This window comes from Mucor mucedo (assembly GCF_025094135.1).
Source record: "Mucor mucedo strain NRRL 3635 chromosome Unknown EV154scaffold_26, whole genome shotgun sequence".
Lineage (NCBI taxonomy): Eukaryota > Fungi > Mucoromycota > Mucoromycetes > Mucorales > Mucoraceae > Mucor > Mucor mucedo.
In genome coordinates this window covers 42408-66843 of record NW_026252310.1, presented here as the reverse complement: position 1 = coordinate 66843, position 24436 = coordinate 42408, and the positions used below count along the sequence as shown (strand labels likewise).

The 24436-nt window shown below is 39.0% G+C and overlaps 8 protein-coding genes across 8 annotated transcripts; 5 read left to right on the top strand and 3 right to left on the bottom strand.

The window, feature by feature from the left end:
* The first annotated feature begins 1144 nt into the window (after positions 1–1144).
* EV154DRAFT_502202 (uncharacterized protein) lies at positions 1145–2707 on the top strand. Its single transcript, XM_051600775.1, has one exon. It carries the CDS (start codon positions 1522–1524, stop codon positions 2659–2661), a length of 1140 nt encoding a protein of 379 aa, XP_051459666.1. The 5' UTR covers positions 1145–1521; the 3' UTR covers positions 2662–2707.
* Positions 2708–2938: 231 nt separating this feature from the next.
* Positions 2939–3739, top strand: EV154DRAFT_550033 (uncharacterized protein). The gene is made up of 2 exons (XM_051604905.1): positions 2939–3184; positions 3264–3739. The coding sequence occupies exons 1-2, from the start codon at positions 3078–3080 to the stop codon at positions 3577–3579; spliced, it is 423 nt and encodes a 140-aa protein (XP_051459665.1). The 5' UTR covers positions 2939–3077; the 3' UTR covers positions 3580–3739.
* A 583-nt stretch (positions 3740–4322) lies between these two features.
* EV154DRAFT_502194 (uncharacterized protein) lies at positions 4323–5866 on the top strand. The gene is made up of 4 exons (XM_051600774.1): positions 4323–4664; positions 4753–5044; positions 5126–5427; positions 5501–5866. Exons 1-4 carry the CDS (start codon positions 4434–4436, stop codon positions 5807–5809), a joined length of 1134 nt encoding a protein of 377 aa, XP_051459664.1. The 5' UTR covers positions 4323–4433; the 3' UTR covers positions 5810–5866.
* Positions 5867–6437: 571 nt separating this feature from the next.
* On the top strand, positions 6438–13617 carry EV154DRAFT_600967 (acetyl-CoA carboxylase). The gene is made up of 4 exons (XM_051607197.1): positions 6438–6619; positions 6686–7034; positions 7138–8881; positions 8949–13617. Exons 1-4 carry the CDS (start codon positions 6586–6588, stop codon positions 13461–13463), a joined length of 6642 nt encoding a protein of 2213 aa, XP_051459663.1. The 5' UTR covers positions 6438–6585; the 3' UTR covers positions 13464–13617.
* A 1116-nt stretch (positions 13618–14733) lies between these two features.
* Positions 14734–15375, top strand: EV154DRAFT_537114 (pseudouridine synthase; the record flags this gene model as incomplete). The annotated part of the gene is made up of 2 exons (XM_051604187.1): positions 14734–14921; positions 14991–15375. 2 exons carry the CDS (start codon positions 14734–14736, stop codon positions 15373–15375), a joined length of 573 nt encoding a protein of 190 aa, XP_051459662.1.
* Positions 15376–15649: 274 nt separating this feature from the next.
* On the bottom strand, positions 15650–16846 carry EV154DRAFT_388479 (UDP-glucose 4-epimerase; the record flags this gene model as incomplete). Its single annotated transcript, XM_051595071.1, has 4 exons — positions 15650–15962; positions 16029–16291; positions 16355–16743; positions 16816–16846. Coding segments are annotated over 4 exons (996 nt in total), but the record flags the coding sequence as incomplete, so codon positions are not given.
* Positions 16847–17967: 1121 nt separating this feature from the next.
* Positions 17968–22154, bottom strand: EV154DRAFT_502187 (armadillo-type protein). The gene is made up of 14 exons (XM_051600773.1): positions 22039–22154; positions 21871–21952; positions 21663–21795; positions 21427–21585; positions 20682–21355; positions 20287–20594; positions 20165–20215; positions 19995–20103; positions 19208–19935; positions 18917–19119; positions 18699–18847; positions 18461–18634; positions 18205–18384; positions 17968–18155 (listed from the first exon to the last, which is right to left on the bottom strand). Exons 1-14 carry the CDS (start codon positions 22126–22128, stop codon positions 18028–18030), a joined length of 3168 nt encoding a protein of 1055 aa, XP_051459660.1. The 5' UTR covers positions 22129–22154; the 3' UTR covers positions 17968–18027.
* Positions 22155–23104: 950 nt separating this feature from the next.
* On the bottom strand, positions 23105–24255 carry EV154DRAFT_417155 (uncharacterized protein; the record flags this gene model as incomplete). The annotated part of the gene is made up of 3 exons (XM_051595772.1): positions 23105–23741; positions 23806–23904; positions 23966–24255. The coding sequence occupies 3 exons, from the start codon at positions 24253–24255 to the stop codon at positions 23105–23107; spliced, it is 1026 nt and encodes a 341-aa protein (XP_051459659.1).
* Between the last annotated feature and the right edge of the window lie 181 nt (positions 24256–24436).

Sequence of the window (24436 nt, the reverse complement as noted above, 5' to 3'; positions counted from 1 at the left end):
TATATCTCAGAATAAAACCTGATTGAAACAAGGATACCACATTCTGATTTGACAATAAGAAAGTGTCTTGTGCTAATTTAGCACTTAAAAACCTTCAAATGGTCATAGCGGGAACAAAAAAAAGAAAGTGTAATATGACGGAGGTGACGTTTTTCTCCCTTTGACATAGGGTTTTAAAGATTGTGATGTGTTATTGCGTGTAAGTGACAACATCCATTGTATAAATTGAGAGATGTCTGATTTTGAGTGAGTGTGAGAGTGTGCACATGTTCAATCACAAAAAGACAATTTAAAAACCGCGTGGCATAAGCACTATATACGTAATACATCTCATCTTTTTGGAAGATAACGAAAAAAAAGTTTAGTGCTACTTACAAAGACACTATATTTTTTGACAAAGTACGGTAGTATTCATGAACGATGATAGGTTTAAAAATAAAAAATAAATAGGCATGCACAATGTACACAAAACTAGTCTATGGGAGATGGGAGGATGTGTATATTTGGTAATAGTTGACTGATGGAATTATATCTTTTTTATTTTATTGATTATCACCATCTTTGATAACAACCTTAATTTTGCTATATAAATACCCAGGAAAAATTTAAATTTGACTTTGATTTTTTGTTTCTTTTTAGTCAGTTGGTGTCCCCGGAAATTCCTTTTTCTTGATGGTCCTGTCCGTTACACTGTGCCATTGGAACATGCCGAAAAAAAAAAAAAACTAGATTATCTTTCTACCTAGTTTTTGATTGGAGTAGTTTTATTGGTTAGATAAGAGCAGACCCAATAAGATCATTTCTCCATTTGGAAAGTGATATTTTTTTTGAGTTTATTATTTTGTATGTATGCATGTATGGGGGGAAGTAAGCAACACAGAGGGTATTCAGTTGTACTAGAGAAATATGCATTTCGTATGTACATAAAGTAAAACCAATGTGTAATAAGAGTGAGACATTTCCGAAGAAAGGGGGGGGGGTGATTGCGGGGGATGTGAGATTAATCATAAAGTTCAATATATTTGGTACTCCGGGGTTTACTCTAAACTCCAATAGGTTATTACGATCCAAGCCATGAGTCATTTTTGAGAAAGACATATAAAGGGTGGCGTTCCTCAATTCTACAACCTTTTTTTCTCTATTCTTTTTTTTTTTAAAAAAAACTCCCTATTCACCTACCTTTACAGAAAAAAAACTCTCTTTTTTTTCTGTTACTCTTTGCAACTTTTTACTCTTTCCCTTAAACTCCTGAAACCCTTTTAAAAAAACCCTTTTTTTTATCTCCCAATTAGTGTACATTTATCAGAAATCGAAATGTACGCTACTACCTTTTAAATCTCCCACTTCTCGACCCTTTGAATAGAAATTAAAAAAAAAAAAAAAAAAAGTTAAAATGGCCTATTATTACATGTTAAACGGAAAGCACGTAGGAAACGACGTAGATTGAACCCTCATTACAAAATTAGCCCAATTACACACTATATAGAAAATATCATCAACCCAGTACAAAACTCAACTATCATGTCTTATCCCATGGACCAACAATTATTTTTCCCTACACAACAAGACCCATTGTTGTTTCAACAACAACAACAAGAAGAAGCAGCTCTCTTTAGTGATCTCTTTAAGGACCCTTCTTTAGACCAATTGCTCTCTTATTCGCCAATCTCCTCTCCCGGATCCTCCTCTTCTGAAACTATTGACAGTCCCACTGCTGTTCTCAATGATGGATTCTTGGATGACTTACTTACTTCTCCCTCTACTTTACCTGCCATGGATATGATGTATCATCATTTTGAACCTTTGGAACAATTACAACCCATCCATGAAAAAGAAGAAGAAACTCTCAAGCCTCGTCCATCCAAGAAGAATCATCTTCAAGGCCAATCTACCATGTCAATCAAGATTACAACCCACAAGTCAGCAAGACCTGCACGCAAATTAGAATGTTTTAATTGTAAGGTAACCAAGACTCCTCTTTGGCGTCGTACCCCTGATAGACAACATTCACTTTGTAATGCATGTGGACTCTATTACAAGCAATATAACTGTCATCGTCCACTCCATGTTCGTAACAAGACCCATACTATCCGAGCTCATCCTTATGCATGTGAACGTGTATTGCCAATGACAATTCACACCAATAATAGTCCTCCTTCTCCTCCTTCTCCTTCTCCTGTGGTCCCTCTCGCTTCTCTTTCCCCTACTACTACTCCATCTGTGGAACCCAAGGTGATACAAGACGAGGTCAACATGATGGGTCAAGAGTGTGCCAACTGTCATCAAACACAAACTCCACTTTGGCGCAAGAATGAACGTGGTGAACCTGTGTGTAATGCGTGTGGATTGTATGCCAAACTTCATCATCGTGATCGACCTGCTGAAATGAGAAAGACGACTATCCAAAGACGCCGTCGTGATTGGAATTCCGATGAAGATGAAGAAGAACCCGATGTTGTCATGTCACCTCCTACCAGTCCTGTTACTACGACAACCCCTCCTCAGCAACAGAGTACCTTGTCACCCATGGCTGGACTTGAAACCGAAGATACCCGATTTGTGTCGCTTTTATTGCAAATGGACAGAGATCAAATGCATGGCTTTTTAAACACGTTGGAACGCCGTTGTGGTTTCCTTAAGACTATTTTATCCACAGATTAAAACTTATACTATAAAATAAAATAAAGAGACTTTTTCCTTTTAAAATAAGACTATTTTGTGCAATGACCAAACCAGTATTATGGTATCGGATGCCTTGTTTAAAATAAATGCAATGTTCTAGACCTTTTTTACAAGGTATAATTGGAAAGTTCATAGAAGTTGAGTAGAAAAAAAGAGAACAAATTAGATCAATTCAACTCTTTCATTGGATGACGGTGAGTGATTATAAAAAAAATAAGAGATCGAAATCGAGATTTGTTTTCATTCTTTTCTTTTCCTTTTATCTTTTTATTTTTTTCACTTTCTCATAAATACAACCCGTAGTTTTTTTTTTTTTTATTATTACTTTATTTACATCCTTTTTTTTTTTACCTCAATAAAAATAAAAAAATAAATAGAAAACCAAAAAAATAATAATGGACGACACCCTATTAAAATACGATCAGAGTTTAGAGGCACTAGAGAAACAACGAGAGAATCTGGAACTGGTGATGAAAAAAATGGGCGCAGAATGGGAGGAAAGGTATAAACTAAGCAAAAAAAGTAAATAGACAAATAAAAAAACTAAAAAAAAAAAAAAAAAAATCAAATGGGACACGTAGTGGTGCAGGCGTGGGTTGGATGGGCGATATCATGTACTCGAATAGCAGCACAACCAGTATGGGTAAATCTCCGCCACCACCCCTTTTGTTACCCTCCATCACTTCTTCCAGTTCAGAACCTTCACATGATTATTTACAAACTTTATTAAACGTCAATGACCAACTATTAGCCGAAAGTTTGGCTTGTTCTAGCATTGACACTACCAATACCCAATCATCATTTATCAAAAAGTCTCCATTCGTCACACCATCCCCTTCTCAGTCTCAGGACGACACTTTGGTGGCTCAGTTCACTCCACCAATCACACCTGATTAAAAAATAAAAATATCTTTTTCCCTGTAATAAAACGTCACTATCCCCCCCCCCTTTTTTTATATGTATTAGCTTCTGTGTGAGAAGAAACCTGACTGAGTTTTTTGACAGCAATTCCAATCCCAGGTGGATAAACGTTTCGAGCGCGTAGGACGAAATAAATAACCTAGTACTACTGGTTGACGTCATAATCATAAAGAGTCATTGTCAATTATACAAGAGTAGTAGATCCCCCATTTTTAATTTTACAAAAAAGAGTAGAAAAAAACAGTCAAAAAAAAAAAGGTTATTTATACATGAGAATGTGCATTCAACTTTAAAAGGAAAGTTGCAAGGACTTTTTTTTTTCTTTTTTCTATTAGTTCTAAAAGGGATCGACAAAAGTGATTTAAATGAAAAAAAGACATTATTAAAAAACGGACCCGAAAATAAAATGAGGGATTGTGACACAGGGGAGGTATAATAAATTAAGGTTAGGTCCTAAAAAACGCAAAAAAAAAAAAAAAAAAAAAAGAGATCTGCGTTTAGGCAATTTATGGAAGGAGAGGATTACTATGATTGATTGCTTATTGGATCATCGTCTTTATTAAGTGTAATGTGACAAGATCAACTACCCAAACCTATTAAGGCTTAAACCAAATTTATAAACTCCTCCTTCTCAAACACACACACACACACACACATAACACACATAAATGGATTATATTTTTTTTTTTTTTTTTTATGAATTCTGCCTTCTTTTATTCTTGTCATCCCCCCCCTTTTTTTTTTCTTTAATTTTTTTTTCTTCCTTCTTTCTTTCTAATTTTTTTTAAAAAAAATACATATATATACACACATACAGACACACACACACAATGATTCATAATAGACACTCTCCTTCAAACACTATTGCAAATGCCCCAGAGGTACCTTCTTCTAATACGCAAATGCCTTATTTTGATCCAAGAAATAACTCCAGCAACTATTTCTCCAGCGGTCACTCAAACCCCCCTGTTGTTGGTCAACCATTATACACACTCGATATGAATTCGGCTGCCACCGCTGCCGCCGCCGCCACTGCTGCTGCCGCCGCTTCAGTGGTCGATGTCAATAACTCTTTGCCCCCCCTCCCATCTTTTACCTACCAAATCTGCAAAAGTAGACACTACAGACTATTTTAGTCCCCAAACTAAGACAGCTACCGTACCTTCTCAGCCTCCTCAACAGTCATATCGCAAAAGTGTAGATTATCAACGAGCCATGTATCCACCTCCACCTCCTCCTCCATCTTCTGACAGAAGATACATTCCCGCTGGTGGTGGCAATGCTGGTCCTCCTTCTTCTAATAGCAATAATAATAATAGTAATAATAATAATAGTAGTAGCGACGAGAACCCGTTTTATATGCTGCCACAGGCAGGTCATGGTTATGCCCCTCCTCCTCCCTCCATTGTACCTTCCTCAGGTAATAGCGGTGATATGTCAAGTATGTATTCTATCCCTCCTCACCCTTACAGAAATCATTTTAATCAACAACATTATCACTTACCTTCACCACCTACTTCAGTGATCGATGGTGTGCTTGTCAACCACCATCACCATCACCACCAGCAACAGCATCACCCACACCACCATGGCGGTCACCATGACTACCATCACCCTAACAATCAACATGTGGTGAACGGTGGTATCACCAACAATAGCCAAAAAGTTTTTTCATTTGTGCCACTTCCCGGTTTAAATCAAAAGAAACGACCCAGAAGAAAGTTCCATGAGGTGGAGCGTCTATACCAATGTAATTACCAAGACTGTACTAAATCATATGGTACCTTAAACCATTTGAATGCGCACGTCTCCATGCAACGCCACGTAAGAAAAAAAAAAAATCAAATCTAAAAACTTTCTTAAAAATTTAACAAATATTTTATTTTTATTTATATAGGGCAATAAAAGACAGCCTACAGAATTTAAAGAACTTCGCAAGATGTGGCGAAAGCAAAAACGAGATAACAAGCAACAACGCAATGGGTCTCGTAGTACATCTCATTCGATGGAAGACGACCATCAACAAGAGATATCTGTGATGAATACGAGTATTTTATCGCATCATGCTGATTATAATATGCCACCTTATATGCAACATCCTTCCTTATTGTCTCACCCACCTCCTCCTCCACCACCACCCACCTTATGGCGTCCTCATTACCCATCCCAACCCTCTGAATTTATGCCCCCTCCACCTGGATATTAATTTTTTTTTATCTATCTTATTTTTGTACATATAATATATTTCATTTTTTAAAGCTCATTTATTTTATCTTCTAATAAAAAAAAAAAAAAAAACTTTTTTTTTTTAATGTTGTACGGGTTAAATGACTTAATTTCTGGAATATTTTTTTTTATAGCTGAAACACGTGCAAATTAAACAACGCACAAACAAAAACAAGTAAATTATTACAAACAAAAATTTTGAAAAATGACGTAAAAAAAGAGAGAGGAGAGGGGGAGGGGTGGTCACACCTCTAAAAGTTTTTTTTTATCTTCCTCCCGAATAAACCAGGGGCATTTATCAAAAAAAAAAAAGTTGGGGGAGCTTGAACACTTTTTGGCTTTTTTTTAAAATTAAAAAAAAAGGGGGGGAGCTTCAAGCGCCAAAAAAAAAAAATGATTTGCCGATAATCCAACAATGTTTTTTTTAAACCCCAAACCCCAACTCACCCAAGTCCAACAACACTTTTGTAAAAGAAGATATTTTGGTAAAGTTGAACACCCAGCTTGTTGGGGTGAGGTAAACTTTATGATTGGCTGATTTTCGATCTCCGTTTCTCGTCTTTGAAACTTACCATCCCAGAAAAGAAATGGGGGACGCAAAAAAAAAACACTTTTTTCTTATTGTTTGAATCATTTTTTTTTTTTTTTGTAGAGGGCAGAAAAAAAATTAAAAACAGCATTGAAATTTAAAAGCGTCTACTCTTTTTCTTTTTATACCATATAGACACAACAACAACACATATATATATATAAATTATGGAACACAAGACCTTACCTAGTCACTTTTTAGGTAAAGTAAAAAAAAAAAAAGCCCTACCCTTGCTGCCAAACTGACAACTCTTTTTTATTATTTTAGGTGGTAATACAATTGATGCTGCTCCTCAAGGACCCGTCAAAGACTTTGTCCAAGCACACGAAGGTCACACTGTGATTTCCAAAGTGTTGATTGCCAACAATGGTATGGCTGCCATGAAGGAGATCCGTTCCGTTCGAAAGTGGGCCTATGAAACATTTGGTAACGAAAGAGCTATTGAATTCACCGTCATGGCCACACCCGAGGATTTAAAGGCCAATGCTGAATATATTCGTATGGCCGATAACTTTGTTGAAGTACCCGGTGGATCCAACAATAACAATTACGCTAATGTTGATTTGATCGTTGACGTTGCCGAAAGAACAGCTGTCCATGCTGTCTGGGCTGGTTGGTAAGTGCTTCCCCACTTTTTTTTTTTTTTTTTTTTTTTTTTTTTTTGGCTGTGATGATAAAACAAATTTTTTTTGCTAAACTGATGTGTATTGTAAAAAAAGGGGTCATGCTTCAGAAAACCCTCGTTTACCTGAAATGCTCGCTAAATCCAAGCACAAGTGTTTGTTCATTGGTCCTCCTGCTTCTGCTATGAGATCATTAGGTGACAAAATTTCATCTACCATTGTTGCACAGAGTGCTCAAGTTCCTACCATGGGTTGGAGTGGTGATGGTATTACAGATACCGAACTGGATGAAGCAGGTCACGTTATTGTCCCCGATGCAGCCTACCAAAGCGCTTGTGTCAAGAGTGCTGAAGAAGGTTTAGCTGCTGCTGAAAAGATTGGTTTCCCCGTTATGATCAAGGCCTCTGAAGGTGGTGGTGGTAAAGGTATTCGTATGGCTCATGATGGTGCCAACTTTACACAATTGTTTGCTCAAGTCCAAGGTGAGATTCCCGGTTCCCCTATCTTTATCATGAAATTAGCTGGTAATGCTCGTCATTTGGAGGTACAATTATTGGCAGATCAATACGGTAACGCCATCAGTTTATTCGGTCGTGATTGTTCCGTTCAACGTCGTCATCAAAAGATTATTGAGGAAGCTCCCGTCACCATTGCCAAACCCGAGATCTTTGAACAAATGGAAAAGGCTGCGGTTCGACTTGGTAAATTGGTCGGTTATGTCTCTGCTGGTACCGTCGAATATCTCTATAGTCATCACGATGAAAAGTTTTATTTCTTGGAATTAAACCCTCGTTTGCAGGTAGAGCATCCTACCACTGAAATGGTATCTGGTGTCAATTTACCTGCTGCTCAGCTTCAAATTGCTATGGGTATCCCCTTGCATCGTATTCGTGATATTCGTGTCCTCTATGGTGTTCAACCCAATAGTGCTTCCAGTATCGATTTCGGATTTGAACATGCTACCTCCCTCACCAGTCATCGTCGTCCTACCCCCAAGGGTCATGTCATTGCCTGTCGTATTACCGCTGAGAACCCCGATGCTGGTTTCAAGCCTTCCTCTGGTATCATGCAAGAACTCAACTTCAGATCCAGTACGAACGTCTGGGGTTATTTCTCCGTTGTCTCTGCTGGTGGTTTGCACGAGTATGCTGATTCTCAATTCGGTCATATTTTCTCTTATGGTGAGAACCGTCAACAATCACGTAAGAACATGGTCATCGCTCTTAAGGAATTGTCCATTCGTGGTGATTTCCGTACCACCGTCGAATACATCATTCGTTTACTCGAGACCCCCGATTTCGAAGATAACACTATCAATACCGGTTGGTTAGACATGTTGATCTCCAAGAAATTAACAGCTGAACGTCCCGATACAATGTTGGCTGTGTTCTGTGGTGCTGTTACAAAAGCTCATATGGCCTCCATGGAGTGTATCCAACAATACAAGCAATCCCTCGAGAAGGGTCAAATCCCCAGTAAAGGAAGTCTTCGTACTGTCTTTACCGTTGATTTCATCTATGATGATATTCGTTACAACTTTACCGTCACACGTTCTGCTCCTGGTGTCTATACCTTGTACTTGAACGGTACCAAGACTCAAGTGGGTATTCGTGATTTATCCGATGGCGGTCTTTTGATCTCCATTGATGGAAAGTCGCATACCACTTATTCTCGTGATGAAGTGCAAGCCACACGTTTAATGGTGGATGGTAAGACTTGTCTTTTGGAAAAGGAAAGTGATCCTACTCAATTAAGATCTCCTTCTCCTGGTAAACTTGTCAACTTGTTGCTCGAAAATGGTGATCATTTAAAGGCTGGTGATGCTTATGCTGAAATCGAGGTAATTACAATAATTAATTTTTTTATTAAATGTAATGTTAACATGTGCGTGTGTGTGAATGTTTTAGGTCATGAAAATGTACATGCCCTTGATCGCTTCTGAAGATGGTCATGTTCAATTCATTAAGCAAGCCGGTGCTACATTGGAAGCCGGTGATATCATTGGTATTTTGTCCTTGGACGATCCTAGCCGTGTCAAGCACGCACTTCCTTTCAACGGAGCCGTCCCTGCCTTTGGCGAACCCCATATCTCGGGTGACAAACCTATCCAACGTTTCACCGACACCAAGAATGTATTGGAGAACATTTTACAAGGTTATGATACACAAGCACTTGTACAAACCGTGGTTAAGGATTTCGCTGATATCTTGAGCGATCCCGAATTACCTTACTCTGAGATGACCGCTGTCTTATCTGTTTTATCCGGTCGTATCCCTCAACGTTTAGAGAACTCACTCCATAAGTTGGCTGATGAGGCCAGTGCCGCTAAGCGTGATTTCCCTGCTGTCGAATTCGAAAAGATGGTGGAGGATTTTGCTCGTAACCATATCACACTCCAATCAGAAGCCACTGCTTTCAGAAACGCTATTGCTCCTTTATCTAGTATCTTTAGTCGTTTCAGAAACGGACTCAAGGAACATGCCTATGGTGTCTATGTGCAACTTATGGAACAATACTACGATGTCGAGATCTTGTTCAACCAACAACGTGATGAAGAAGTCATCTTGTCGCTTCGTGATCAAAACAAGGATGATTTGGACAAGGTAGTTGCTGTGGTTTTATCCCACGCCAAGGTCAATATCAAGAACAACTTGATTTTATTGTTGCTCGATATTGTGAACCCCGTTAGTACCGGTGCTGCTCTTGACAAGTACTTCACACCCATCTTGAAGCGTTTGTCCGAGTTGGAAAGTCGTGCTACTCAAAAGGTGACCTTGAAGGCTCGTGAACTTTTGATCCTCTGTCAATTACCTTCTTATGAAGAACGTCAAGCTCAAATGTATCAAATCTTGAAGAGCTCCGTCACTGAGTCTGTCTACGGTGGTGGTTCCGAATACCGTACCCCCAGTTATGATGCTTTCAAGGATTTGATCGACACCAAGTTCAATGTGTTTGATGTTTTGCCTCATTTCTTCTATCACGCCGATCCTTATATCGCTTTAGCTGCTATCGAAGTCTACTGTCGTCGTTCTTACCATGCTTACAAGATCTTGGACGTTGCCTACAACTTGGAGCATAAGCCCTATGTCGTTGCCTGGAAGTTCTTATTGCAAACCGCTGCTAACGGTATTGATTCCAACAAGCGTATTGCTTCTTACTCTGACTTGACCTTCTTATTGAACAAGACCGAAGAAGAGCCTGTACGTACCGGTGCCATGACCGCTTGTAACTCCTTAGCTGATCTCTCCTCCGAGTTACCTCGTATCTTGACCGCTTTTGAAGAAGAACCCCTCCCCCCTATGTTGGCTAACAAGTCACCCAAGGAAGATCGTATGGAAAACATTTTGAACATTGCTGTCCGTGCTGATGAAACAATGGATGATACTAGTTTCCGTACCAAGATTTGTGAGATGATTACTGCTAACGCTGATGCTTTCCGTAAGGCTCATCTTCGTCGTCTTTCCGTGGTCGTATGTCGTGAAAACCAATGGCCTGATTACTACACTTTCCGTGAACGTGAAAACTATCAAGAAGATGAGACTATTCGTCATATTGAACCAGCCATGGCTTATCAACTTGAATTAGCACGTCTCTCTAACTTTGAGATCAAGCCTTGTTTCATTGAGAACCGTCAGATGCATGTGTACTATGCTGTTGCTAAGGAAAATCCTTCAGATTGTCGTTTCTTCATTCGTGCGTTGGTTCGTCCTGGTCGTGTCAAGAGTTCGATGCGTACAGCTGATTATTTGATCTCCGAGAGTGATCGTCTCTTGACTGATATCTTGGATACGCTTGAGATTGTCAGCCACGAGTATAAGAACTCGGATTGTAACCACTTGTTCATCAACTTTATCCCTACATTTGCCATTGAGGCAGATGAGGTAGAACATGCCTTGAAGGACTTTGTGGATCGTCACGGTAAGCGTCTTTGGAAACTTCGTGTGACCGGTGCCGAAATTCGTTTCAATGTGCAATCCAAGCGTCCTGATGCTCCCATCATTCCTATGCGTTTCGCTGTGGATAACGTTTCTGGTTTCATCTTGAAGGTGGAGGTGTATCAAGAAGTTAAGACCGAAAAGAGTGGTTGGATCTTGAAATCCGTCAATAAGATTCCTGGTCCCATGCACATGCAACCTTTATCCACTCCTTATCCTACCAAGGAATGGCTCCAACCTCGTCGTTACAAGGCTCATTTGATGGGTACCACTTACGTGTATGATTTCCCTGAACTCTTCCGTCAATCTATCCAAAACCAATGGACTCAACTCTGCAAGCGTAACCCTCTTGTCAAGCAACCCAGTCATTTGGTTGAGGCCAAGGAATTGGTGTTGGATGAAGATGATGTACTTCAAGAAATTGATCGTGCTCCCGGTACCAACACCGTGGGTATGGTCGCTTGGATCATGACCGTGCGTACCCCCGAGTACCCCAGTGGTCGTCGTATCATTGCTATTGCTAACGATATCACCTTCAAGATTGGTTCCTTTGGTGTTGCTGAAGATCAAGTGTTCTACAAGGCCTCTGAACTTGCTCGTCAACTTGGTATCCCTCGTATTTACTTGTCTGCCAACTCTGGTGCTCGTATTGGTCTTGCTGAAGAATTAATTGGTCAATTCAGTGCTGCCTGGAAGGACCCTACAAACCCCACTGCTGGTTTCAAGTACCTTTACTTGACCCCTGCTGCTCATGAAGCGCTTGTTCAACAAGGTGATGCCAAGAGTGTGATTGTGGAAGAAATTCAAGATGAAGGAGAGACACGTCTTCGTATCACAGATGTGATTGGTCATACTGACGGTCTTGGTGTTGAGAATTTGAAGGGATCTGGTTTGATTGCTGGTGCCACTTCTCGTGCCTATGACGATATCTTTACCATCACTTTGGTTACTTGTCGTTCTGTCGGTATTGGTGCTTACCTTGTTCGTCTTGGTCAACGTACTATTCAAAACGAGGGTCAACCTATTATCTTAACAGGTGCTCCTGCCTTGAACAAGGTCTTGGGTCGTGAAGTGTATACCTCTAACTTGCAATTGGGTGGTACTCAAATCATGTACAAGAACGGTGTTTCTCATTTGACCGCCGAAAATGATTTGGAAGGTATTGCCAAGATTGTGCAATGGCTTTCATTTGTTCCCGATGTCAAGAACGCTCCCGTTACTATGCGCTTGGGTACTGATCCCGTTGATCGTGCCATTGAGTATTGTCCCCCTAAGGGTCCCTCCGACCCTCGTTTCTTCTTGGCCGGTAAGAGTGAAAATGGTAAATGGTTGAGCGGTTTCTTCGATCAAGATTCGTTTGTGGAAACCTTGAGTGGTTGGGCTCGTACTGTCGTCGTTGGTCGTGCTCGCTTAGGTGGTATCCCTATGGGTGTTGTCTCTGTTGAAACTCGTACTGTTGAAAATATCGTACCTGCTGATCCTGCCAATGCTGATTCAACTGAACAAGTGTTCATGGAAGCCGGTGGTGTATGGTATCCTAACTCTGCTTACAAGACTGCTCAAGCCATTAACGATTTCAACAAGGGTGAACAATTGCCCTTGATGGTCTTTGCTAACTGGCGTGGTTTCTCCGGTGGACAACGTGATATGTATCACGAAGTGCTCAAGTACGGTGCTCAAATTGTGGATGCTCTTAGTAACTACAAGCAACCTGTCTTTGTCTACATTGTCCCCAACGGTGAACTTCGTGGTGGTGCTTGGGTCGTGGTAGATCCTACCATCAACCAAGATATGATGGAGATGTACGCTGATGTCAATGCACGTGGTGGTGTACTTGAACCCGAGGGTATTGTTGAGATCAAGTACCGTAAGCCTGCTCTTTTGGCTACTATGGAACGTCTTGATCCTGCCTATGCTGCCTTGAAGAAGCAATTGTTGGAGGAAGGCAAGACCGATGAGGAATTAGCTGCTCTTAAGCTCCAAATCGAAGCACGTGAACAAGAATTGATGCCTGTCTATCAACAGATCTCTATCCAATTTGCAGATCTTCATGATCGTACAGGTCGTATGAAGGCCAAGGGTGTGATCCGTAAGCCTCTTGAATGGTCTAACGCTCGTCAATACTTTTACTGGCGTGTACGTCGTAGACTTTCTGAGGAATATGCTTTCCGTAAGATCGTGTCTGCCACCAAGAACGTTATGTCTCGTGAGGAAATGTGTGCTCTTGTCAAGCAATGGTTTGAAAACGATAACGAAGCTGCTGTCTATGATGATGCTGATCAACTTGTTGCTGAATGGTTTGAAAAGCGTGCTAGTGTGATTGAACAACGTATCACCAAGTTGAAGAGTCAAGCACTTCAAGAACAAATCGTCTCTCTTGCTGCTGATGATCAAGAGGCTGTTGTGGAAGGTTTCAGTCAATTAATGCAAAACTTGAGCCCTGAAGCTCGTGCTGACATCTTGCGTAAATTGAACGCTCAAATCTAAAAAAGAACAAAAAAAGAATTATAAATATTTTAACTCACCCCCCTTTTTCCCCCATCTCCCCTCCCCCTCGCACTTATACATTTGTCAAACGGGTTTTAATCCAAAACACGCCATCCCATATTATAAATAAAGAATAAATATTAATTAAAATTAAGTCCGTGTGGCCCTTTTTTTTTTATATATGTCTGTTTCGCATGAATTTTTTACAGCAAGGATGATGGATACCAGCAGGTAATGTTATTATTGAACAGGGAAGAGTGTCCTTTGTCGCTGAAGACAGTAACTGCTACTATTATTTAGTCAGACGAAAAGCCAGACATTCAGATAAATGCATCCACCATCGTTTCTAAAATCAAAAGCTTCAACTTGTTATGAAGGGTACACAATACGCTCATGCATCATATTATCCACCATACTGGGGAAAGCTTTTTTTTTTTAAAAATCATTGTGGTGTACCTGAATTTTTATTGCCTAAAGTTAGCATTGTTACGACTGCTTTATAATTGGTCAGTAATACTGCTGGATCTCATTGATACAAATATAAAGAAGGCCAAACATGTGTTCAGATTGCATATATGCATGTATATATCTACACTATTACACTAGAACAACAATGCTTAACTTGAAACACACGGACGGTGCCATTTATCCACTAATGCTTTATAAACCCGAGAAAAATTCTTCCATATGCATGGTTGTCAAAAAAAAAAAACAATCTGACACCTAAACACTCGTCAGGAAAATAACTATAGGTTAAAGTCGTAAGGTGGCTGCGTTTGGTTGAAAAAAAAAAAAAAGAGGGTGAAATTACATTGTGCCAGATTGTATAAATCAAGGCTTTATTTTATAGGCGTTAATACACTGAAGATTTGTATATACTACTCCTGCAAATACAATTTTTGTTTTTCCTTTATACAAGCATCCAATCATGACAGATTTAGCATACGAAGGTAGGCAAACATTACTCAAGTATGGAAAAAGGTATCATAAATTATTCCTTGTTCGTTTACATGCTTGTAGTCACACTCCTCATTAAAAAAAAATGCAAAATAATTCTCGCTGTCTTTTTTCTTTGGTCGACCCAAAAAAAAAAAAATCATGGAGCCTTTACCTGTTGTATATCGTGATGAAAACTGGTTTATCGTTAATAAACCATATGATTGTAGAATACAAAACTACCCAAATACAACCGGCGCCACGGGTAAAACGAGATCAAGGTCGATCCATGACTGGAATCTAATCTCTTCTCTTTCTCAATACAGTCGAAAGCATGTTGAAGGAGCAATTTCCTGAGATCCCCAAGTTTCGTAATGTGCATCAACTTGATTTTGCAACTTCGGGTTTATTCGTCCTGGCCTTAAACAAAAAAGCAGCGGCTGCCGCCAGTAAACTATTTCGCGATCGCACTGTTAAAAAGACCTACCTTGCGTTAGTCAATGGCCATTTAGCACAAGACGAGTAAAAAAAGAAAAAGAAAGAAACGAATTTGAAAGGAGGGAAGAAAGAACTCACTTCTCTTACGTCTAGATACTTTGTGGATCAGCCCATCGATGACGATCCCGATCATGAGTTTCGTATGACGATTTTGAGTTCAGGAAAGCCAGCACAGACAAAGATTCAGGTGCTGAAGCGAGGATTCTATCATTATAAGGAGGAGAAAACAGGCTTAGAAAAGACGATTCCTGTGACCCAACTCAGCCTATCACCCATTTCGGGTAGACGACATCAGTTACGAGTGCATTTAAAACATATTGGACACCCTATTGTTGGTGATTTTAATTATGAAACTGAGTACACGGATACATTTCGAATGATGCTTCACGCCCATCGAATCTCACTGCCTTTACCCGGCCAAGATGAATTAAAAGTCATTTCGGAGGATCCGTTCTTGAAGCTCATCGAAGTAAAATAGAAATGCGACCGACAGGATAGATTAACTCCCTTGCATTTAAACCATGTATGTATCCCCCCCCCCTCCCCTTTTTATATATAATATACGCACGAATGATTGAAAAAGAGCTTGTTTATTTTATTTTTTTCTCTAACTAAAAAAAAAGGGTTTATATGCTATGGAGATTTAATAGTGTATTATTGATGAAGGGTGGTTGGTTGAAAAGGGGGGGGGTAAACATTTAAAGGTAGTTGATGACAGCCTCCTTGGGAGCATCAGCAGGGAAACCTTCAAGACCTTGAGGGTTATTACTTTGCCAGTTCCATAATGAGTTACAAGCATCATCTAAAGATAACTCAGCCTTCCAGCCTAATTCCTTGTTAGCCAAAGTGGGGTCAGCAGTAAGATTAGGAACATCACCAGCACGACGTGCAACAATCTTGTAAGGCAATTCACGACCGACAGCCTTATCAAAAGCATGGATCATCTCCAAGACAGTAGAACCAACACCGGTACCCAAGTTATATTCAACGCATCCAGGGTTTTCCTCGAGCTTCTTTAAGGCGGCTAAATGACCCTTGGCCAAGTCAACAACATGGATATAATCTCTTAATTTAAAAAATTAAATTAGTTTCCCTTCCCTTCCACCTTTGATATTGAATATATATATATACCTAATACATGTACCATCACGGGTAGGATAATCATCACCAAATACAGACAAGAATTCACGCTTACCGACAGCCACTTGAGCCAAGAAAGGCATCAAGTTGTTGGGGATACCAGTGGGGTTTTCACCCAAAATACCAGAGGGATGGGCACCGGCGGGGTTAAAGTAACGGAGTAAACCAGCGTTCCAATCCTTTTCGGCAGTACAAAGATCACGGATAATATGTTCAACAAAGAGCTTGGTACGGCCGTAAGGGCTCTTGGCATCCTATGAATAAAATGTGAGATTTTCAAATTCAAGTGTGTATAACTTTCTTTTTTGAAGACTTACAGTAGGACTGGTTTCAGGAATGGGAATGACAGGAGGTTCACCATAAACGGTGGCAGAAGATGAAAAGACAATGTTCTTGACATTAGATTCCTTCATGGCTTGTAATAAGATAATGGTACCGGTAATGTTGTTGTAGTAATAATCGAGAGGGATTTGAGTGGACTCTCCGACAGCCTTGAGACCGGCAAAGTGAATGACAGAGTCAATAGCATGACGGCTAAAGACCTCTAAAAGAGCCTTCTTATCGAGAATATCAGCCTTATAGAAAATAGGGGCCTTGCCAGTGATTTTTTCGATACGACGAACGGCTTCATAAGAAGAGTTATCAAGGTTATCGTAAATAACAACTTCACGACCAGCATTCAATAACTCAATAACGGTATGAGAGCCTATACACAGCCAAAAGAAAAAAAAAAAAATGTAAGAATAAAACAATAAAGCTACAAGTGTAGTCTTTTTACCAATATAACCAGCACCACCAGTAACGAGAACAGCTTTTTGAACCATGTTTTTAAATATATATATAAAAAGAAGAAGGGTATTATATTCTTTATATGAACAAAAAAAGAAAAGAAAGGCCAAACATTTGAAAAAAGCGTATTTATATACTTTTTTTAAAATTCAAACAACGCCTTCTCCGAGGGTGGCAGTTACTTAGGTAATCAGAGACTTTTCCAAACGGAGTAACTGTCATTGATGATGTATTTTTCCCTTTCCCGTACACAAACGAAAAGATTTGAGTGATAACCGTGTAAAAACATCCATTCTACCACTCCTTTTTTTCTTGGACCAGAACCTTTTCATGGGCTGATTGTAGCACACAACTATTTTAAAAGTGTAAGCCTTTTATCAAACAAAGGAATTGCTAAAAATACTTTTTTTTTTCGCTCAAGAAATGACCACGTATCTGGAACACGATGATTTATTAATTAATTATTTTTGGATTTCTTTTTTCGAATTTTCTTCACTTGATGATCATTAAAAAAAAAAGCTGCATGTAACCCAATACTTCGTCTTATTATAATTGAATGCATGGAGTAAATTATAAACAGGGCTTTGATTAAAATCATCGTTGTACCAAACACAAGTCCTTTTTAGGTATAGCGCGGATTATATAAGCAAATATTGACGGACTATCATTTTTAGACAAGAAATGATTGTTCATCTCTTGATGTGGGGGGAGATTACTTAATTACAACGTGCGTAATTTCAAAGAATTCAGTTGACTAGCTTCGTGTCCAGCTGACAAAATTATTCACTTGTTTTATTATACGCTGTCGCTTTAGACTGGGGGGAGAGGATGGATTGTTTAGATGCGTCTTAAAATACATTTGTGCTTCAAGACACAACATTTGCCAATTATATATCTGATTTGTCTAATACAAGTACCATGTGCTCAAAAGATATAGAACTAAATTTAGAACTTTCTCTTCTATTAGTGGAGGAGGTGTAGATCTCACAAAAGAAGATACACCGAATAAAAGACGAAAGGAGAGATAATAAGGCCCTTTAGATATACGCGCATCTCATCAAACAGGCATTACTATACTTATATAGTAACTACTAGATAACTCGGGTCATCAATCCAGTAACATAGGCTCGCTTGTTCACATACAAAAAAAAAAAGTCAAGATTTGGAAATGATTATTTAAACTTTATTCGACGACGCTCTTTCATGCGTTTGCTAATTCGTTACGATTCTGTTCTGCCACAGCTAATGCAGCCATGATATTGTTTTGTGTTTCTGCATTCAAGTCCTTTGTCAAATGTGTATAAAACTCGGGTTTGTGTTGTTGCATATCTAGTTTAAAAGTTAGTAACATTGGGGTTTTTTTTATTCATTTATTTACCTCTAAAGACTTGTTCAAAGCAAATGTAAGGGTCAACATCATCCAAAGGTGATTCAAACATGATTTCTTCAGCAATTTCGTCTTCCTCATCGTCTACATCGCTGTCTTCATTGTTTTGATTAGCAGCTTGTTGATTTAAATATTCCAAATATTCAGTGTCCTCATCTTGAACATCCTCATCTATTATCATTTAAAAAAAAAATTTAGTATACAAAAGCTTAACCATCTTTCTGATACATGTATGGCTTTTTTATACCTTCGTTGTCTTCATCCTCTTCCTCTTCAACATCGCTGGTTTCTTCCTCTTCACCGCTTCCTTCTTCCTCTTCCTCTCCTTCTTCATCACTACCAGCTTCCTCGTCCTCATCCTCTTCTTCTTCTTCGTCTTCCTCAAATGATCCACTATACAACTTTTCCATAGCTTCACGATCTACATTTTTTTTTTCGTTACATTAGAGCATGCTAAAATAAAAGGGGCCTTAAACACGACTTACTTTCAATAGCTTTAGGTAGACTTTCAAATACCCCCGAAATACTGACCAAAATTTGTGGCCAACCAGATTGTAAGGATTGAGGAATTTGATCTGAGGACAAGTTTAAGAGGGAACACATGGCCACAATAGCTAATTTCTTATCATGGACTCTAATATTCTAGTTAGAGCAACCAAAAAAAAAAAAGGGGGGACTTCATACACGGTATCCTATAACAAACCTTGAGAATTTATCCAAGGTGGAGAACCAAAGACTAAAGAAACCTTGCGACCATTGGTTTTCATCCAAGATACGAAGGGTTAAAACAGGATTGTAATAAATGCAGTTTACAACAACCTCGATACAGTGCACTTTGAATTCCGTTGTCTTCATTTGACCAGTAAAAATGTACTGGAAGGCGAGATTTAAGAAAGGTGCAACACACTATATATATATGTATAAAAGAAGGATGAGGTAAGTAAATGTATAATTTTGCAGAAAAACCCCCCACCGTAGGGGGTAGACAACTTACAACATCAACGTAGCCACGACAGTTGAGCAAAATAGATTCCATTAATCGACATGCACAGACACGATCCACCTCTCCTAAATGGTCGCTCTTCATGACAGTATCAATGATCTCAAACATCATTTGCTTGACATGATCATTGGTAGTAAACACGTCTTTACCATACGACACAAAGTTAACCAAAGCAGGCAACATTTCATTCATGAAATCCAATCCAGAGTCCTTGAAAGCACTATAGATCAGTTCAAAGACACCCCACATGGTGGGTGTAACACGCTTAGCCGAAAATGTACAAGAATCAATGATCTCAAAGATTTCATCATAGAGATCAATAATGCGTTTTTCAAGTGTATAGGTGATGACGGGTAACAGTGCGTTTTCTAATTGTTGCAAAATATCGGGCGTACTTTCCAAACTCAGGATCAAGGTACCGATGGTCTTGAGGACACCCATGGCTGCCATGGTTTTGTCACTTGCTTCATCCACATCGCCATCAAAGTTATCATCGTCGTCTGTGTTCTTGTGGAATGTTTGTGAAAGTTCTTCCATGATACGCAAGAAGGTATCTCGTAATTGCGTACAGAGTTGGACTGCAAAAGGGGTTAATTGTTCTGCAAACACTTCCACAAATTCTCCCATCACACTGGATAACGTATCAATATCAATTTCATTCGTTAGGTTGAGGAATTCTTGCATAATAAATGGTAAATGGGGTGCCATCGCTTCACAAACTACAACGAGGGAGGTAAACACATGGCACAAGAATTAAACAAACAAAAGGTCTACTTACCACTTGCATGTCGAATCATGGGTTGTAAAGCTAAAGCAGCGTGTACTCTAACAGGAAGCTCAGTGTCACGAAGACAATCGAGTACATTTTGGTATAAAATAGCAAGATTCTGACACAATCATTTAGTATTTACACGGTTCCCGTTTTGGATTTTAATATTCACTTTTTACCTGTTCATTTGTAAAGTCTAAATCACTGAAATGTCTAGCAATTTCACAGGCCTGTTAAAAAAAAACATTGGTTAAAAAAAAAAAGAGAATTACTTATGCGAGTGTGATTTTTTATAGCTTACTCTTGCACGCAAGTAAGGAAATCTGCTTTTGAATTCAGGAAATACATGAGTGACGAAGAATGGTTCCATCATGTTGGCAACCTCAGACGTATTTCCCAAGATCACTGGAGCCAAGGCACCAATCATACATAATGCACCATCCTTATCACGACCGTTTTTCTGCTCCTCGGGTGTTTCCATGTATCGGTTTAGGACGTCATTGATGAAGCCCAAAATGTTCATAAATGTGTGCTTTTTACGATCTCTAGCCAAATCGATTAATAAAGTGGTTGCATTACTTTGACTGGAATGAAAATCGTCCAAGGGATCTATATAAATATATATATTAAAAAGATACAACGTATCAATGACTTCAGTTTTTTTAAGAAAAAAAGATAATGTGTGTGAGTGTTTACCAATTTTTTTGTGGACATAGTCTACAGCATCCTCTGTCCATAACTGTTCGTCTTCTGCCGAGAAACAAAGTTGAGGGAATAAAAACTGAGAGACCAAAGTATCCGTATGAGGTTTAATGATTTTCCATGTTGTTTTATGCTTGATGCTGTCATCAAAGAATGCAGCGGATAAAGCTAAGCATTTGTTGGACATCCAATATTCCTTCTTGATCCATCCATCGATCTGTTGCAGGTAAGTTTGCAGGATATTTGGTGCGAAATTGGAAGAGAATGATTTGGCAAAAGCAGTGTATTTGGTGGCGCTGGAAGGTAACATGGCAGGATTACCATACTTTCCAAACAATCGGTTTAAACAATGGTAAGCCCATTTCTTGGTCTTCCACCAAATGTATTTCTCGCGTTCTTCGGGATCACTAGGTAAGACCTCGTTGGGAATCTTTTTATCGACTAGCTGAAGGAAGAGCGTACCCCAAGGTACTAAAGAAGAGGGTTCTTGCAGACATTTGGGCAAATCCACCTGAATACTGGAATGATAGATTTTCAAGGCCAATTTCAACATTTCGGCAGCTTCAACTGTATCCATATTGATAAGTTTGTTACAGATAGCATTGATAGCAGGGAATGTAAGTTTAATAATTTGTCGTAGGGGTTCTCTTCGTTCCAATGATTTCCATCTAATATCCATTTTGTTTAACTACACAAACGACGTTACCCAAAAAAAAAAAAAAACCTTTATATAACTTACTGAAATACTTTGACAACTTCACGTAATGCGATCAAACCAACATAAACAATACGAATTTCCTCAGAGATCATAAATGTTTCCAACTCGTTAATAAAGGTAAGCCAATTTCCAGGAAAATCCGTAGTAAGGATACTATTTAATGATGCGGCTAATTGCACTCTAAAAAAAATGGCAAATGGCAAAAATTTAATGTTTTTTTTATGTAAGCTAAAAAGGTACAAAGCATGATAACTTACTGAACAGCGGCAGGTGCAGTGACTAAAGCGTGAAGAATATTTCTCTTGATAACAGACTTATCGTCCTCTGTAATTAGAATACCTTTGGATCCATCCCAAGCTTTATGAACACGGTTCTTGAAATAAATAGCGGCTATCACGTCGTTTCTTTTAAGTTGACAGCAAAAAAAAAAGAAGAGGTTTTTCTAAAATAAAAGTTGGATCTTACCGGCCTGACGAGCTCCTAAATCTAACTCTTCTGAAGCTTGAATTTGCAATACCAATGGTAAGAATCCAGGTTGAGATTCGATCTATAAAGAGATCAGTTGAAAAATAAAAAAGAAGACGTGTTAGAAGTTCGAAAACCCCGAAGTAAAGAGAACAAAAAGCGTTTTACGTTTCTAATGTTTAGTTCAGCCTGTTTGTGAACATTGGGATCAGGATGATAGGTCGAAACAAACAATTGGTAAACCGCGTTTTGGTCCATTGCAGTTTGTTTGTAAAAAGAGTAACGAAAAAAACGAAAAAATGAAAAAAAAAAAAGTGTTGTTGCAGTTTTTCCCGATTAAGGTTGGAACGCCACTAGATTCTGTTATCTCTTTATTTTTTTTGACTTTTTGTCCTCTGTCATGAGAATATCTTTCCATATGTTTATAACAGTAAAATGGCTCATAGAGATATAGTTTAACGACATGAGAACCACTTTGTTTAACGTCTTTTAAGAATTACGGTGGAAAAAGCAAACCACATATGTGCGTATTGTCGGGGAATCAAAACAAAAGCTCACCCACTGATAAAAGACTTAAAGCGGGGATTAGAATGTGCTTTTTAAGGTGAACTAAAGTCTCTCTCTTACTTGGGGGTGTACGCAGCTAACTAATCGAGAAACGCGGAGGGGGGTGCACGGCTATGTGCACGTGGACTTAGTAACGGTGGACGAATAAAAAAAGAAAGTAATGTGAGAAGGTCTTGTCGATCAGAGCAAAACGCACCAATGTTTATCAGGAAGCCTGAAATGATTTAGAGAACGCAAATCCGCATGATAGTTTTTTTTAGTGCTTCGATCCCATTTTTTTTTTTTTTGCTACGGTGTTACGAAATGAGGCACAACCTTTTTGTAGATGCAAATTATTGATACATGGGTAACTGCATTAACCCACTGTTTAGTATGAAAAATGCAATTTTATCACACTTTACAATCAAGTAGATGATCCATATGCACCCCGCATTCCCCCTTAGTTCAAGGCTGGGGAAATGGAGATACTCCATGTTTGAGTAAGGGCGATGATTGTTTATAATCTCCGTTCTGCTTGGCATGTGGGAAACCCTTGGCATGCTTAATTTTGTTTTGCATGCGACTGCATTTTTTTTATCAAGTTTTTTTGCGTGCTTTTTTAATATTTTATATATAAAAAAAAAATGGAGGAGAATTGAGTGTATATATATGTAAATGAAGATTAAGTCTATTTTTGTTCGGCAGTAGTCTTAGCAGCTTGGAATTGTTTACATTGAGCCTTGTGAGAAGTCTTGAAATCGGCCACTTGACATTCACGAGAACAATACCAGATACTTCTACAGGCGCCACAGGCTAAAAGAGGGGTATCAGGCTTATCCTTGACATGAGCCGCGTTACAGTGAGAACAATGCTTGGGGTTAGGAGGGTAAGAGTTATTCAAGATACCGGATTGGATCAATTGTTGCATCTTTTGATCACTTTGCTTCTTGGGTGCATAAGAAGAGATCAACTTTTGAGCCTCAGCCTCAGATTCATGAGCACGAATAGCATCACGCTTTGTCTCGCTTAAGCCAGTATGTGCACCGTATAACTCTCTGAAACGTTCTTCAGCCAACTTGGCCTTGACATAGTACTCATGTGCCTCATTCTTTCTCTTCTTGTGGTTGACAAGCACGGATAAAGCATAAAGTGCATGGACAGAGTCATTGGTATCGGCGTGTCCGTTTTGAAGGTACAACTTGTAGTTCTTGATGGCATTCTCACGCTCATTTTCCATGGATAAGTAAACAGAACCAAGCACAAAGTAAGCAATAGAGAACTTGGGGTCTCTTTCTAAAGCCTTTTCCAAATCCTTAATACCAAGTCTAATAATAATAATAATTATTTAGAATCAAGAAAAAAAAGCAGGGGTTATAATGTTAAACTAACCTGAGTTTACCCAAAGAGAGATAACAAGATGCACGAAGGAAGAATACGCGTGCAGGGAGATCAGGATAAGTATCAATAGCTAAGGATAATGTGGTGATACTGTAAAAAGTGGTCAGGTAACACATACACGTAAAAAATATAATAATAATTCATTTCTTACCAATGCTTAAATTGTCTTCCGACCAACAAAATCCAAGCAGAGAATAAAAGACTATCCTTGACAAAGAAACCTTCCTTTTGCTCTTCAGGAATGTTTTTTAACAAGACCTTTTCATATTGTTGACCAAGAATAAGAATACGTTCAGACATGGGAGCAGCCTTATCGTCCATGATCCAGGCATCGACCATAGTTTCAGATGCAGTCTTGATGTCTTCTTCATATTTCTCTAAAACGTCATCCTCAAGCGATCTGGGAATAGTCATACAAAGCTCATAACCTTTACGGAACATTTCCTTGGCCTCTCTGTATACTTTAGCATCAGGGTCGTCAGACTTGTCAGCATTACCACGAGCTTCTAATAAGTCATAAGGAACAATACGTTGAGAGCCTTCCAAGAAGCGATCTTGGTATTCTTCAGTAGCAGTGGCACCAGAAGCAGTGGCAACTTCGTTATTGGTAGTAGTAGGGGCT

What these genes read in the sequence shown, in the direction of transcription:
- EV154DRAFT_502202 (XM_051600775.1), top strand. Translation starts at nt 1,522, where the DNA reads ATGTCTTATCCCATGGACCAACAATTATTTTTCCCTACACAACAAGAC.
- EV154DRAFT_550033 (XM_051604905.1), top strand. Translation starts at nt 3,078, where the DNA reads ATGGACGACACCCTATTAAAATACGATCAGAGTTTAGAGGCACTAGAG. An exon ending in GGCGCAGAATGGGAGGAAAG is followed by an intron (nt 3,185 to 3,263) that starts GTATAAACTAAG and finishes TGGGACACGTAG; the next exon opens with TGGTGCAGGCGTGGGTTGGA.
- EV154DRAFT_502194 (XM_051600774.1), top strand. Translation starts at nt 4,434, where the DNA reads ATGATTCATAATAGACACTCTCCTTCAAACACTATTGCAAATGCCCCA. An exon ending in CCGCCGCTTCAGTGGTCGAT is followed by an intron (nt 4,665 to 4,752) that starts GTCAATAACTCT and finishes CCCCAAACTAAG; the next exon opens with ACAGCTACCGTACCTTCTCA. An exon ending in TAATAGCGGTGATATGTCAA is followed by an intron (nt 5,045 to 5,125) that starts GTATGTATTCTA and finishes CACCTACTTCAG; the next exon opens with TGATCGATGGTGTGCTTGTC.
- EV154DRAFT_600967 (XM_051607197.1), top strand. Translation starts at nt 6,586, where the DNA reads ATGGAACACAAGACCTTACCTAGTCACTTTTTAG. An exon ending in CTTACCTAGTCACTTTTTAG is followed by an intron (nt 6,620 to 6,685) that starts GTAAAGTAAAAA and finishes TTATTATTTTAG; the next exon opens with GTGGTAATACAATTGATGCT. An exon ending in ATGCTTATGCTGAAATCGAG is followed by an intron (nt 8,882 to 8,948) that starts GTAATTACAATA and finishes TGAATGTTTTAG; the next exon opens with GTCATGAAAATGTACATGCC.
- EV154DRAFT_502187 (XM_051600773.1), bottom strand. Translation starts at nt 22,128, where the DNA reads ATGGACCAAAACGCGGTTTACCAATTGTTTGTTTCGACCTATCATCCT. An exon ending in TAGACTTTACAAATGAACAG is followed by an intron (nt 20,104 to 20,164) that starts GTAAAAAGTGAA and finishes TGATTGTGTCAG; the next exon opens with AATCTTGCTATTTTATACCA. An exon ending in TCTACCTAAAGCTATTGAAA is followed by an intron (nt 18,635 to 18,698) that starts GTAAGTCGTGTT and finishes AAAAAAATGTAG; the next exon opens with ATCGTGAAGCTATGGAAAAG.